Consider the following 15,103-nt stretch of genomic DNA (forward strand, 5'->3'; position numbering starts at 1 on the left):
AGCCCAAATACTTCAACTGGAAATGTGTAGACCTTCCTGGAAATATGGAAAAATAATCAGAAAATAGAAAGTAATCTCTAGTTAACCAGTTTGATTTAGTGCGTAAGGCAAGAAGGTTTGCTAGACAAAAACCCCCGAGATCATGAGTTCTAGTCCCATTTTAGGCATGAAAGCCACCTGGGTGACTAGGCCAACTCATCTTACAGGGTTGTTATTATGGAGAAAATAGGAGAAGGAAGGAGTATTAAGCATGTTCGTTGCCTTGAGTTATTTATAAAAATAAAGTTAGGATGATAAATCAACACATATGTTTAAAAAAAATAAGGAATATAGATTATATGGAAGTAATGTTCCAGTAAAACTGTGCTTTGTAACTTGTTAAATTGTCCACAGCAGCCATTGTATGAATGTAGACTACCCTAAATTTTGCAAGAATTCCCCAAGTATGCTCTCAATGTTCTGTCAGGTAAAAAAGTGTAGGGAATCCTGCAGAGGAGATAGCAATTCTCAATTCACATGACCTATTCTGCAATGGGTTAAAATGCTACATTTAACAGCTTAACACTAAAGACCTATTTTGTGATTCTTGGGGTGCCAGGATGCTAGGAGTTAAGAGGCTTTTAACCAATAGGACTAAGAATCTGTTCCTATTAATAGCATTCTTATGAATGGAAAATGAGGAAAAGATGTAAGTTGATTTGATTTAATGTATATAAATCTATTACATAATAAACAAAATATCTGCTGAGAAGACTATAATCTATACCAAACATGTACGCGCGTGTGCGCGCGCCACACACACACACACACACACACACCCCTTAAATGAAAAGTAATGCCTCTAATTTTACAAATCACCAACAGATGGCAATATTGATGCTCTAGAACAGGGGTAGGCAACCTTGGCTTTTTTATGACTCGTGGACTTCAACTCCCAGAATTCCTTGGCTCAGGAATTCTGGGAGTTGAAGTCCACGAGTCATAGAGCCAAGGTTGCCTACCCCTGCTCTAGAACAAGGGTCCACAGCCCCCGGACTATGCAAGTGATGAACAGGCGAGTACACGAAATTCCATTTGCGCAAATGGGAAGCCCGCCACTTGGGCAAATGGTGTTGCTCACATGCGTGCACACACATGACTGCCACTTGTACAGAACAACCCCCGCCCCACCCCCCGCCACCAATCACTGGCCCATCCACAGAATTGGAGAAGGTTGGGGCCAGCTGCTCTAGAAGCTCTGATGTGGTCTTTGGCATCTCTTCTTCCAATTCATTTGGTGGGTTGTTGCTGTGAGAAAACAGCAACTTTTGTGTTGCTATAGTTCATGAAATGGAAGTCTGCAGTGAGTAATCACTGCACTTTAAGCAAGGCACTATGAAATAGTATATATTTTTCTATATAAAGGAATGAGTTCATCAGTTTAGTGAAAAGCAGAATGAATAAATTTTATTCTAGTAAATATGTGAGATTCTGTTCAGGATTTATTATAGCCTCTCTCAATCTGTTAGACTCCAGATGTCTTGGATTCATTTTAAAATTACCAGGTATCATGACTATAAAATATAGTGGCTAGCTGTTTTGAGAATTAATTTTCTGCAGAGAATAAAGCTGGGAAATGTTGATTTATTATCCTTAGAGTGTGAGAGTCCTATTTTTTTCCTTTGGAAGTGATAAGAAAAAATAAAGCAAAAACAACTAACTTGTGTTCTACCATTATTTACAAATACATTTTATTCTTAAAAAGAGCAGCTTAGATACAGAGTAGTACATGAAAAATAATTTTGACCAGCATTATTAAATCTTTTTATATCCTTCTGTATAATAGCTTATGAAACGGAATTAATATCTGGCGGGTCAGACAGAGTTCTTATTCTTTGGGAGATTCAAAATGAGAAGGTATGTAGAAATATCATGGTAAGTGAAGACCATGTCTTGTATACCTTGTATACATGACTTTTGAAAAATCAGTTGAGCAAGAGACAAAACCAAACCAGAATTTCTTAAATTTCTTAAACTGATTTTATCTCCGTTGTGGTATTATGAAAGATATAGAGCTCCAATTGTGTTATATTAAACGGTGTGCACAAAGTAAAAAGATCTATTGCTATCATCCAAGTTCAAATTTTATTTAATCGTGAGAAACACAATGAAATGAAATACAGTTATACAAGTAGCCCTCATTTAATTCCACAATTGGGACTGGCAACTTGGTTGTTAAGCAGAAAGGTCACAAAGTGAAACCGCAGCTGTGCTTAGGACCTTACTTAAAGCATTCCTTTGCTTTACAGACCTGCAGATGTCATAAATGTGAGGAATGGTTCAAAAGTTAATTTTGTCATCACCGTTGTAACTGTGAACAGTTTCTAAATGATGACTGGTCTAATGTCTCAGTTGTTAAATGAATCACTGCAGTTGATAAGTTAATAACCTGGTTGTTAAGTGAATCTGGCTTCCCCATTGATTTTGCTTGTCAGAAGGTTGCAAAAAGTGGGACAAAACAACAGTCATAAATATGAACCAGTTGCCAAGCATCTGAAGTTTGATCACATGAGCATGGGGATGCTTGAAAGGTTGTAACTGTGGAAATGGTTGTAAGTCACTTTTTCCAGTGGCATTGTAACTTTGAATGGTCACTAAATGGACTGTTGTAAGTCAAGGAGTACCTGTACTTTGAGGCCCAATAAAGGACAGAAACAAAGCCACCAGTCTCTAAATCAGGGGTCTTCAAACTTGGCCCTTTTATGACTTGTGGACTTCAACTCCCAGAATTCCTCAGCCAGCTGAGGAATTCTGGGAGTTGAAGTCCACAAGTCATAAAAGGGCCAAGTTTGAAGACCCCTGCTCTAAATCAAGGAGAGAAAGTCCAAACTTTTGCCTTTTTTTTTTGAAAATGAATATCAGTGGTCCCTGAAGGAAGAAAGATTCTCATCCTTGAATTAGGAGTTGTCCACTGTATATAGAAATCATAAGCATCCAAATTGGGTACAGTATTATTTTAAAAACTTCCTCCATACCTTGTTTTTAGAAATTATTTTAGAGAATGAAGATTAGGTGTTAGGATATGACTCTTATGTACATGAAAAATATCCCATAATCATTTTTAATATTTTCTGCTGTCTTCCATGTTTATGATTTCCCCCAACTCTAATGACTGTTAGATAGCATAATAATTATGTGATTGGTTAACATGTGTTTGGAAAAAATATTATGCATTTTTTTTTACATGCACCACTCAACTAAAAAAACCCACAATCCTGTGCATCATTAACTAATGAGAAGTATTTAGGTTTTTTTAAAATAAGTTTTTATTTAAAAAAGGCACATTTTATCTAAGTGGTGGCACCTTGGAAACTCTTTGAAGATAAGTTAAATGACTTAGCCAACATTTGGTCTGAGATTATTGTAATTAGGAAATCAGCGCTACTTTTCTCCTTGCCTTTAATTTGATATGCTATCGAAACTTTTAGAATAGCTACAGAAAGGTATTGAAACAAATATCCTTTTGTTTTTTGAGCAAAGCAAAATGTAAGTTTTTACCCTAGCAAAGTCTAATATAAAGTCCAACTTAAATTGCAGATCAAAGCTGTGTAGGGTGTTGTTAGCTGCGAAGTCGTGTCCGACCCATCGTGACCCTATGGACAATGTTCCTCCAAGCCTTCCTGTCCTCTACCATCTTCTGGAGTCCATTTAAGCTCACACCTACTGCTTCAGTGACTCCATCCAGCCACCTCATTCTCTGTCGTCCCCTTCTTCTCTTGCCCTCAGTCTTTCCCAGCATTAGGCTCTTCTCCAGTGAATCCTTCCTTCTCATTAGGTGGCCAAAGTATTTGAGTTTCAACTTCAGGATCTGGCCTTCTAAAGAGCAGTCAGGGTTGATCTCCTCTAGGACTGACCGGTTTGATCGCCTTTCAGTCCAAGGGACTCGCAGGAGTCTTCTCCAGCACCATAGCTCAAAGGCTTCAATTCTTTGGCGCTCGGCCTTTCTTATGGTCCAACTTTCACTGCCATACATTGCAACTGGGAAGACCATAGCGTAGGGTACATGACTTCTAATTAAGTGCAAAAACTGAGCACATACATGCAGAGTTACTTATTCTCCCTGCTCAAATTTCATTGTTACACTTGTATTACATTCCAGTTATTTCCACGGCTGTACAAAGTTGAAAATTGTGCAATCGCACGACAGTGTAGCTTGAATTGCAAGGTTGTTCATCTTTGTAATTTTATAATTCTCTGTTTAAGCTTGTGAATGATGTCCACCTCGAAGGTCACACCGAAGCAATTTGTGCATTAGATGCCATTTACATGAGAAATGAAAACGCAGTAGGATCAAGCTTACTCATAGCTTCTGCAGCTTCAGATTCTACTGTCAAAATTTGGTCCAGACAAGGAACAGAAGGTAAAAGTTCCTTTTCCTTTGCTCTGTGGAGGTACCATGTATCAAAGAATATCTTAGGTAAAGGGCCCCATATTCCAGATGGCTTCACTTTTTGTGTATGAGGGAAATATATTCCACCTTATCCTGCCCAATGTGACTCACTGCACTTACCTTATTAGGCTAAGACAGGGGTGGGGAACCTTGGCTCTTTTATGACTTGTGGGCTTCAACTCCCAGAATTCCTGGCTCAGGAATTCTGGGAGTTGAAGTCCACAAGTCATAAAAGAGCCAAGGTTCCCCACCCCTGAGTTAAGAGAAGGCTCTAGCCCAGGGGTCCACAACCCCTGGGCTTATGGCCCACCTCCTGGCCTTGAGCCATTCGGAACTGGGCCACGGAAGTGGTGGGCGAGCCTGTGCGCATCCCCACTTGCATGAACAGCAGACGAGCATGTGCGCACGCTCCCTTTGCGCAAGGGGCAGGTATGCACACCCGCTGCTCATGCAAATTTAGCTGAGACGGTGCATCCTTGCCTGTTGCTCGCGCGGAACCATCCCCTCTCCCCTCCTGCAGTTTCCCCAAGCCGAAAAGGTTGGAGAACTCTGCTGTAGCCCAAAGACCTCCTATCAATTTATTTGACTTTGTGTGGACTTGAAGCAAGATAGCAGCTGGCAATTCATTATGATTTTGGAGAGAAAAGGTGAAATCCTCCCCCTCCCCTTCCCCCAATGAGTCTCCCTGCATTGCTTGGCTGACGAGCGCCGTCTCCAACCAGTTAGAGATGCATGAATATATATATGAGGTTAGCATTTTTAAATTGTGCTTCTTGCAAAAAGGTAGGCCACTTGTGGCAGAGATCATCCCTATTTTTTGCAATAATCTTCGTTTTACTGGTTGTAGCAGCTGGATTAGAACAGATGCTAGTGCTTTGTTCATGATACTTCATATTTTGACCGTATTTCAGATTTATTTATTTATTTATTTTATTTTATTACATTTATATACCGCCCTTTCCCGAAGGACTCAGGGCGGTTTACAGGGTGATTAAAAGCAAAAATACAAAAGTTAAAAACAAATTAAAAAAATTATATTTGTCCCTGCATAAGTAAAACCCCAGTTAAAATTAAAATTAAAACTAAAATTAAAATTTTCAGCCTGGGCCAGAGAGCTCGAAGAGCCAGGTCTTCAGGTCCTGGCAGAATGAACGGAGGTCGGGGGCAGTCCTAAGATCCACTGGCAGCTGGTTCCAAAGGGCAGGCGCACCCACTGAGAAGGCCCTATCCCTGGGTGTCGTCCGCCGGCAATCTCTTACCGGTGGCACCCTGAGAAGACCCTCCCTGTGGGAGTGCACTGGACGAAGGGAGCTTGATGCCGGCAGCAGGTGTTCCCTCAGATATCCCGGACCCAAGCCATTTAGGGCTTTATAGGTCATCACCAGCACCTTGAATCTCACCCGGAGGGCAACCGGGAGCCAATGCAGCTCGTGGAGTAGAGGTGTTACATGGGAGTATCAGGAGACCCCCATCACAACTCGCGCGGCTGCATTCTGCACCAGCTGAAGCCTCCGAGTGGTCCTCAAGGGCAGCCCCATGTAGAGAGCGTTGCAGTAGTCTAAACGGGAGGTCACGAGTGCATGAGTGACTGTGCGTAGGTATCTCGGTCCAGATAGGGTCGCAACTGGCGCACCAGGCAAACCTGGGCAAAAGCCCCCCTGGTCACGGTTCCTATATGGTCTTCAAAATTGAGTCGTGAATCCAGGAGGACGCCCAAGTTGCGAACCCTATCAACGGGGGGGTAACATCTCACCCCCCATCGTTAGAGATGGAATAGTCTGGTTAACCCGAGATGCCGGTATGCACAGCCACTCAGTCTTGGCGGGATTGTGACGAAGCCTGTTTCTCCCCATCCAGACCTGGACCGCCTCCAGGCAACGGGACATCACGGCGAGGGCATCGCTGGGTTGGTTCGGGGTGGAAAGAAAAAGTTGGGTATCATCAGCGTACTGATGATACCCCACCCTGAAACCACGAATGATCTCACCCAGTGGCTTCATATAGATGTTGAACAGGAGGGGCGAGAGAACCGACCCCTGAGGAACTCCACAAATGAGAGGCCTCGGGGCGGATCTCTGCCCTCCCGTCAACACCGACTGCGAACGACCCAGGAGATAGGTGGAGAACCACCGTAAAACGGTGCCTCCCACTCCCAACCCCCTGAGACGCCGCAGTAGGATACCATGGTCGATGGTATCAAAACCCGCTGAGAGATCTAATAGGACCAGGATAGAGGAACAACCCCTGTCCCGAGCCCGCCAGAGATCATTCACCAGCGCGACCAATGCCGTCTCCGTGCTGTATCCGGGCCTGAAACCCGATTGGTACGGGTCAAGATAATCAGTTTCCTCCAGGAACAGAGGAAGCTGATGCGCCACCACACTCTCAACAACCTTCGGCAAAAAGCGAAGGTTGGAGACTGGACGATAGTTATTTAAAACAGCCGGGTCCAGGGCAGGCTTTTTGAGGAGGGGTCTCACCACCGCCTCCTTCAAGGCGGCAGGGAAGACACCCTCTTTCAAAGAAGCAGTTATTACTGCCTGGAACCAGCCTCGTGTCTCCTCCCGGGCCACATAAACTAGCCAGGAGGGGCACGGATCCAACAAACAGGTGGTGGTGCTCAGCCTCCCCATGATCCTGTCCACATCATCAGGGGAAACAGGATCGAACTCAGTCCAGATAACATGCTCAAGACCGTCCGATTTCTCCACGTCAGACTCTGCCCAGTCGAAGTCCAGACCGGTCCGGATCTGAGCGATTTTGTCCGCCAGATGATGACTAAACTCCTCGGCTCGTCCCCGTAAGGGATCCTCCCTCACCTCCTGATTAAGGAGGGAGCGATTTGCTGACATACATTCCATGTTTGTTTTATTCTTTTTTGTTATGCCATGGAAGTACAGCTTAATTATTATACGAAGAATAAACAAGTAAAGCTCATACACATTCATATGAACCAGTTTCAGATCTTCTTGTCTGGAAAGCTGTTTGTTATAATGAATAAAAAAGTGGTACACTTTTAATCTTTGTCATTATAAGAGTTGGAGGTGTAGAAAATAAGGTAGCATCAGTCCAATTGTTGTTCAAGAGTATTAAATCTCTTAAACATCAGCTACTGTGCATAAATAATGAAATAAATATATTTGTATTATGATATTTATAATAAGGATTATGACTGTTGCTGTCATAAAATCCTATGTTGCCTTCTGACTTCTTTTTATCATCTGTTCTTGAGTAAAACCAACTTCTCTGTTGTTGATTTTCTCTGGGTGATATCACCGCTTACATTAATCTTGCGTAAATTTTAAATTTCTTTATGACTACAGTTAGCAAAGCTGAGCAATACTTTGGATTCAAAGGCAAAAAGGTGCTTCAAAGCACAGGAAGATACTCGTGTAGGATCTGCCTGCAATTTCTGAAACCAAATGCATTTTTTGAGGGCTCATATGGCAGCTGTGCAATCATGGGGAAAATCTTAACTGTTTTAAGGAGCTGGAGGCAGGGTGTTACTTTACACAGGATTAAACAGATTTTTTATTTAAAATATAATAATTAGTATCTAATTTCCATATTTTTATTAAGTATCTTAAGTGTTCACTGAATAATGCAACTTTATTTCCCCCCCCTCTCCTTAGTTAAGTGCCTTCAGACATTGAAGTTTGGAAATGGATTTGTTATGGATGTTTCGTTGTCCTTCTTGCCAGGCAATGACAGTAAGAGCGGCTGTGTAATTTTTTTCAATCATTTCGAGAAATGCCTAGTAGTGCCAGTGCATATACATGTTGTTTTATTAAGAGCTAGTTTTCTACTATCCGATCCTAGAAATTACTAAGTTAGAAATCACAGATCATCACATATTCTAATTAACTGGATAGGTAGCCTGTCACCTCCTTTTTTCAAAGACTGTTAAAGTCACACTAAAATGAGATAGTTAAATATCTTTAGAGCAAGATACTTTGATCTATTGTTGTTGCTGGGGGAAATTCCCTAAGAATTAGATTTTTAGTTTGTTAAAGTTTATTTGTGTGATTTGACTCTTTATTTTTTAAGACTGAGTTCTTTGGGTCTGTTTAATAACAATGTAATTTTTACTTGTTTATTAGATTTACATCTTCCCCGTCAAGAGCTCAAAGCAGCCTGCCTGGTGTTCTGTCTTCCTATTATTATTGCATAGTTATTCTTTCTGTTAGTGCTGTGTAATAGGAAAGAGAATGAAAGAGAATGGTGGACCCAGAGTCTCGCAGTGAGCTTTTTTGCTTAATGGTGGAGTAGGACGTGGAACTTTCAGCGTCCCATATTTGAGCTACAATGGTACCTTTGAAGTTCCCATTGAGTTTGGTGGAATATACTTCCAGGTATATGGGTCTGTGTGGTGCTATGGGTTTAGTTCCAAAGAATTGCTTAGAACATACCGGAATTTCAAACTTGTACCTGGCTGTAGTTCTTTAAAGCACCCTTTTCTTTTCCAAGCATTGTACAGCAGTCCTCTACAGCAGCCACACAGTTCAGGGGAAAGAGGAAGGTGCTTTAAAGAAAGTGATCCTACCTGCAAATGCCAATGCTCCTTTTGGGAATTGAATCCAAAATGCTGCCTTTTCCAATGCTTGGAAAAGAAAAGGGTGCTTTAAAGAACTACAGCCAGGTACAAGTTTCAAGTTCCGGTATGTTCTAAGCCAGGGGTGTCAAACTGCCGGCCCGTGGGTCAGGCGCATCAGCCAGAAGTCACGCCCATCCCATTGCCGGCAATGGTAAAACCGTTCTGATACGTTGTGCGATGTCATGTGACGTCATGAGTTTGACATGTCTGCTCTAGGCAATTCTTTGGAACTAAATCCATACCACCACACAGACCCATATACCTGGAAGTATATCCCACCAAACTTCAAAGGTGCCATCGTGGTTCAGATATGGGACGCTGAAAGTTCCTAGTGGGTGTACAGTCATTGTCTTGAACTATATATAAGCTTATGCTTATCTCCTCAGAAGTAAATCCCACAGAGTATGAAATAGGATTTACTCCTAGGAAAGTGTGGCTGTCATCTCCTCTTCCATAAATGCTTTTATCTTGTTTCTGTTTTATTTTGCTTCATTACATTTAGTTGAAACAACAATGATCTTTTATTTCAGTACTGGTACTGGCTTGTGGTGGTGATGACTGCAGAATTCACTTATATGTGCAACAGGCTGGAGAGGTAGCTATTGTTTCTGCTTCATAGTCTATAGAATTTCTCTCGTGGTGTTTCATTCCTTAACTTTTTAAGTTTTCAAGATTTATACCCTGTTTAATTCCCCAATCTCAAGTTCAGGGAAGTTTGAAATCCCTAGTTTAGAGACAATATTTCTGAAGAGTAACTGTCTTCAGCTGATTGAAGGTGTCATTTTGATAACCAATTAGCCATGTTCAAAGAAAGTTGTTTCAAAGCAGGCTCATTTATTGATGTCAGGTTAATCTATTAGGATTTCAATGCTGAATAGTTAAGGTTTGTTGTTCTCCAGAGGAGAAGCTGGAGAAATGAAGAAAATGGGTCTAAAGGCCTTGTTAGATGTAATGAAACCCACTTTATTTCTAGTCCTCTAATTCAGTCAAAGATTAGCCTGAGGCATTTAGGCAATTTTGATGCTTAAAATATTTCATAGTCTCCATGCACTGGTTCAAGAATATGATAGCATGCCTGGTAGAGTGGCTGTGTGTACAGCAGGGTATCATCAGTACATTGATGATATACTACTTTATGTCAAATAATGAGCGACCTTAGCAATATTAAATTGCATGCAAAAGGGAGCTGAGCTCTTGGCACCCCCACATGAAAACATTGAGTGGAAGGTACTAAACCTCTGAGGAGGTGGGGAAAGCTGCCAGTCATCTCCACTTTGCAGGCAAAGCACAGAATGAAAGTGCCTGCAAGGTCCTTGCAAAATTCTTCTGTGACCTCAAGAAATTCTTTGGGAGTTTCGGGCATCTGAATTTGCCCCCACCCAGCAGAAGTCAAGTGTGCCAATATGCTCCTTCCTTCACCCGATTTCTGTATTTTAAAATGCTACATTTCTGTTCTTGTACAGGTGAAACTCGAAAAATTAGAATATCGTGCAAAAGTTCATTTATTTCAGTAATGCAACTTAAAAGGGGAAACTAATATATGAGATAGACTCATTACATGCAAAGCAAGATAGTTCAAGCCGTGATTTGACATAATTGTGATGATTATGGCTTACAGCTCATGAAAACCCCAAATCCACAATCTCAGAAAATTAGAATATTGTGAATATTCTAGGCTCAAAGTGTCCCACTCTAATCAGCTAATTAAGCCATAACACCTGCAAAGGGTTCCTGAGCCTTTAAATGGTCTCTCAGTCTGGTTCAGTAGGAATCACAATCATGGGGAAGACTGCTGACCTGACAGTTGTGCAGAAAACCATCACTGACACCTTCCATAAGGAGGGAAAGCCTCAAAAGGTAATTGCAAAAGAAGTTAGATGTTCCCAAAGTGCTGTATCAAAGCACATTAATAGAAAGTTATGTGGAAGGGAAAAGTGTGGAAGAAAAAGGTGCACAAGCAGCAGGGATGACCGCAGCCTGGAGAGGATTGTCAGAAAAAGGCCATTCAAAAGTGTTGGGGACTTTCACAAGGAGTGGACTGAGGCTGGAGTCAGTGCATCAAGAGCCACCACACACAGACGGATCCTGGACATGGGCTTCAAGTGTCGTATTCCTGTTGTCAAGCCGCTCCTGAACAACAAACAACATCAGAAGTGTCTTACCTGGGCTAAAGAAAAACAGACCTGGTCTGTTGCTCAGTGGTCCAAAGTCCTCTTTTCTGATGAGAGCAACTTTTGCATCTCATTTGGAAACCAAGGACCCAGAGTCTGGAGGAAGAATGGAGAGGCACACACTGCAAGATGCTTGAAGTCCAGTGTGAAGTTTCCACAGTCTGTGTTGATTTGGGGAGCCATGTCATCTGCTGGTGTTGGTCCACTGTGCTTCATTAAGTCCAGGGTCAACGCAGCCGTCTACCAGGAGATTTTGGAGCACTTCATGCTTCCTTCCACAGATGAGCTTTATGGGGATGCTGACTTCATTTTCCAGCAGGACTTGGCACCTGCCCGCACTGCCAAAAGCACCAAAACCTGGTTCAATGACCGTGGGATTACTGTGCTTGATTGGCCTGCAAACTCGCCTGACCTGAACCCCATAGAAAATCTATGGGACATTGCCAAGAGAAAGATGAGAGACATGAGACCGAACAATGCAGAAGAGCTGAAGGCCGCTATTGAAGCATCCTGGTCTTCCATAACACCTCAGCAGTGCCACAGGCTGATAGCTTCCATGCCACACCGCATTGAGGCAGTAATTACGGCAAAAGGGGCCCAAACCAAGTACTGAGTACATATGCATGCTTATACTTTTCAGAGGTCCAATATTGTTCTATGTACACCCCTTGTTTTATTGATTGCATGTAATATTCTAATTTTCTGAGATTGTGGATTTGGGGTTTTCATGAGCTGTAAGCCATAATCATCACAATTATGGTAAATCACGGCTTGAACTATCTTGCTTTGCATGTAATGAGTCTATCTCATATATTAGTTTCCCCTTTTAAGTTGCATTACTGAAATAAATGAACTTTTGCACGATATTCTAATTTTTTGAGTTTCACCTGTAGTATTTTCATTTTGAATTGAGCTTGGATGCGTATGGGCAACTGCCCAGGAATCACAGGCAGCTATAGCAATACAGGATAGAAGTGAGTGCTAGTCAGAATTCAAACCGTTGCAAAACAAGGTTGTGCTACACACATTCTAGTGGTTCTCAGCTTGACACCTTGTATGAAGCTATATAGAGCATAGATAGGAATACTTTGAGTTCCAATTCTTATGAGGAATGAAAGCCTTGGAGTTGGACTTGCAATACATTTGAGAGACCCTGAGATTGAAAAATCTTCAGTGATCCAGTAAGGACTTTACTATGATAGAGAAGTATATGGTCATAAACCAGGAAAGATTGCAAAAAGCACCAAAATTGGATGTTAAGGAACCGCCAAACTGCACAGTGGAAAATTGCAATATGTGTTTATGTTGCCTATTGAGAGTTGCTTGTTTGTTTCAGTTTCAGAAATCTTTACTACTATATGGACATGAAGACTGGATAAGAGGAGTTGAATGGGCATTTTGTGGTAAATCTCATTCAGTCTGGCTTATGAGATTTCGGGCGGGCATTTCTCATGCTTTGCAGCCATAAAAGCCTGGCACTTAACATATTTTAAAATAATGCTGATGAGAAATTGAATTCTGTGCACGTTGCCATATTTCTTCTGCTCTTGCATGTAACTTCAGAACACAATTATTATAAACTATAGTTTGTACAATAAATAGTTATGCTTTTTCTCCATTTAAAGGTATGATCTCCCTCTCTCCCCTCCCTCCCCCCAGAAGCTCATGAGACTTGAAGGGTAATAGACACTTCCTAGTATTGCAGTTAAAATAATAACATAATTTAATTTAGAGACATGAACCATTGCAAAAAGGAAAGTTCCAGTTTAGTTTATAAACTAAGCATTGTATGTATTGATTTCTTTGGGGCACTGAATTTCCATCTTAAACTCTTTCTTTGATGACTGGTTTAACTTTTTTTAAGCTGGAGATCTGTACTTGGCAAGCTGTGCTCAGGATTGTCTGATAAGAATCTGGAAGATGCATGCAACTTCATTGTTTGGAGAAATCCAAGATGAGGACACTATTAGATTGAAAGAGAATGTTTTCACCATAAAAAATAACGATGGTAAATCTGTTCTTTTATATTGGATTTTTCTATAAAAATGTTTTCAGCATGGTTAAATAAAAGATAAGATGTCATTCTTATCTAATGCATTGTTAAAGAATGTGCTATTAATTAGCTGAAACAAGGGCTTCACTGTGTTTTCTTTCAATTAACTTGATTGATGCCCCCATGACATACACACACACACACACACACACACACATTGTGTGAGTGTGTGTGTGTGTATGTATATGTTTTTAGACGTGAATTTAATTTTGTCTGATGTATTCTTTATATTAATATGCATTTACATTCTTTACATTAATATAGCAATAGCACTTAGAGTTACATACCGCTTCACAGTGCTTTACAGCCCTCTCTATTCTATAAATTGAATAGAAATTATTGCATCCAACTGAATATAGTGAATTTTTTTTCCTACATCACTGGTATGTTACATTTTATCTACAGTATTTGGAAAACATATATTTGCATCCAGCACCTTGGATGTACAGAAGTCTTCTGTCCTCATCGTATCTTTTTTCCCCACAGATGAATTTATAGACACAGGGTCATGAATTTTGTCATACAGTTATTTGTAAGGCCGAATCATTTATACAATGGCTAGATAAGTCTTGACAATTAATTTACTCTTTGACATTTGCTTTCCATTTTGATTGATTTCAACACACGTAACAGAATTCTCTTTGAACGTGCAATGTGGGAACTCTCTGACAGAAAGCTATTACCCTGGTACATCTAGTTTCAAATAGTAAAGAAGGTAAGCTTGGCTGTTTTAAAAACAGGCTGGATTTTTTTTTTCATTCGGTTTTTCACTTTTTTTGTTTTGTGATAGGTGTAGATATATCCTTTGCAGTTAGCTTGGACTCAGTGCTAGCTGGCCACGAAAACTGGGTATATGGTGTTCATTGGCAGCCACCATATTTCAAAGGTAAGAAGTATGTAGTTTCCAATTTGGATTACTGACAGAGATGACAAGGAATGTGGAATGGAGAGCTCCATGCTCAGTTACCCCTCCTTTCTCAAAGCATGGAAAATTTGAAATGTGTGATACGTCGCGTGAAAAAAAATGTGTTGTGCACCAGAGATTGGGAAGTATAAATCACTTGGTTTGCATCTGTTAGCATACAATTACAAGAAAGAGACAGTAATTTTTGATCCTTTAGGCAAGACTTTTTTCTTCTCTTAAGGACCGAAGCTAAATATTGTGCAGTTTGATTAAATCCGTAAACATAAACCTGTAAAATAGGCACTGAAGAGTCATCGTATCCAGGATTCAACCTTTGAGGACATTGTAAATTGTGACTTTTCTTCTGACTTCAGCCATGTTTAGTTGTTTTGTGTGCCGTTCTCGTAAAGTTCCTCTTTAAACTTTCCTTCAGATGGGATTAAAAAAAACGACACTGTACTTGACAAAACTGAATGAAAACATGGGGATATTTTTTCCTGATACTGTAGATGGCAGGATGGAACAGCCTATGAGGTTACTGTCTGCTTCAATGGACAAAACAGTGATCCTATGGTCTCCGGATGATGAATCTGGAATGTGGTTGGAACAGGTAGATGTGGTTTTTCATTTCCCCTGTTTGTCTCATCAAAGTAAAAGAAATATAGAGCTAAATCCCAATTCTCAAAAAGATTTTAGGCAGGAAATATTTTAATTTTTTTTTGTCCAGTGGACAGGCAAAGAGAAGCCATGTTTCGATATTTAGAACATCAATAAATTGAATCCCCCTTAAAATAATAACTGAAATTTTCATTTGGGTTTTGGAAGGGGAATAGCTGACTCAGGAATTCTGGGAGTTGAAGTCCATGAGTCATAAAAGAGCCGAGGTTGCCGACCCCTGCCCTAGGTACAAATAGAAGTTCCTTTTAAACTGGAGATTGGAACTTTTGTTGAA

General features: G+C 40.8%; 1 protein-coding gene across 1 annotated transcript in view; it reads left to right on the forward strand.

Moving 5' to 3' along the window:
* The window catches only part of ELP2 (elongator acetyltransferase complex subunit 2), a gene marked incomplete at its 5' end in the record, with an annotated part of 60,375 nt that overhangs the window by 4,557 nt on the left and 40,715 nt on the right, over window positions 1–15,103 (forward strand). Inside the window, 8 exons of the mRNA XM_081322769.1 lie at window positions 1,826–1,896; window positions 4,243–4,399; window positions 8,062–8,139; window positions 9,554–9,618; window positions 12,531–12,597; window positions 13,059–13,202; window positions 14,038–14,133; window positions 14,661–14,761. Of these exons, the coding sequence (XP_081178895.1) occupies window positions 1,826–1,896; window positions 4,243–4,399; window positions 8,062–8,139; window positions 9,554–9,618; window positions 12,531–12,597; window positions 13,059–13,202; window positions 14,038–14,133; window positions 14,661–14,761 (779 nt within the window). The remainder of the gene's footprint in view (window positions 1–1,825; window positions 1,897–4,242; window positions 4,400–8,061; window positions 8,140–9,553; window positions 9,619–12,530; window positions 12,598–13,058; window positions 13,203–14,037; window positions 14,134–14,660; window positions 14,762–15,103) is intronic.

This window comes from Vipera berus (genome assembly GCF_964194415.1).
Source record: "Vipera berus genome assembly, chromosome: 3".
Taxonomy (NCBI): domain Eukaryota; kingdom Metazoa; phylum Chordata; class Lepidosauria; order Squamata; family Viperidae; genus Vipera; species Vipera berus.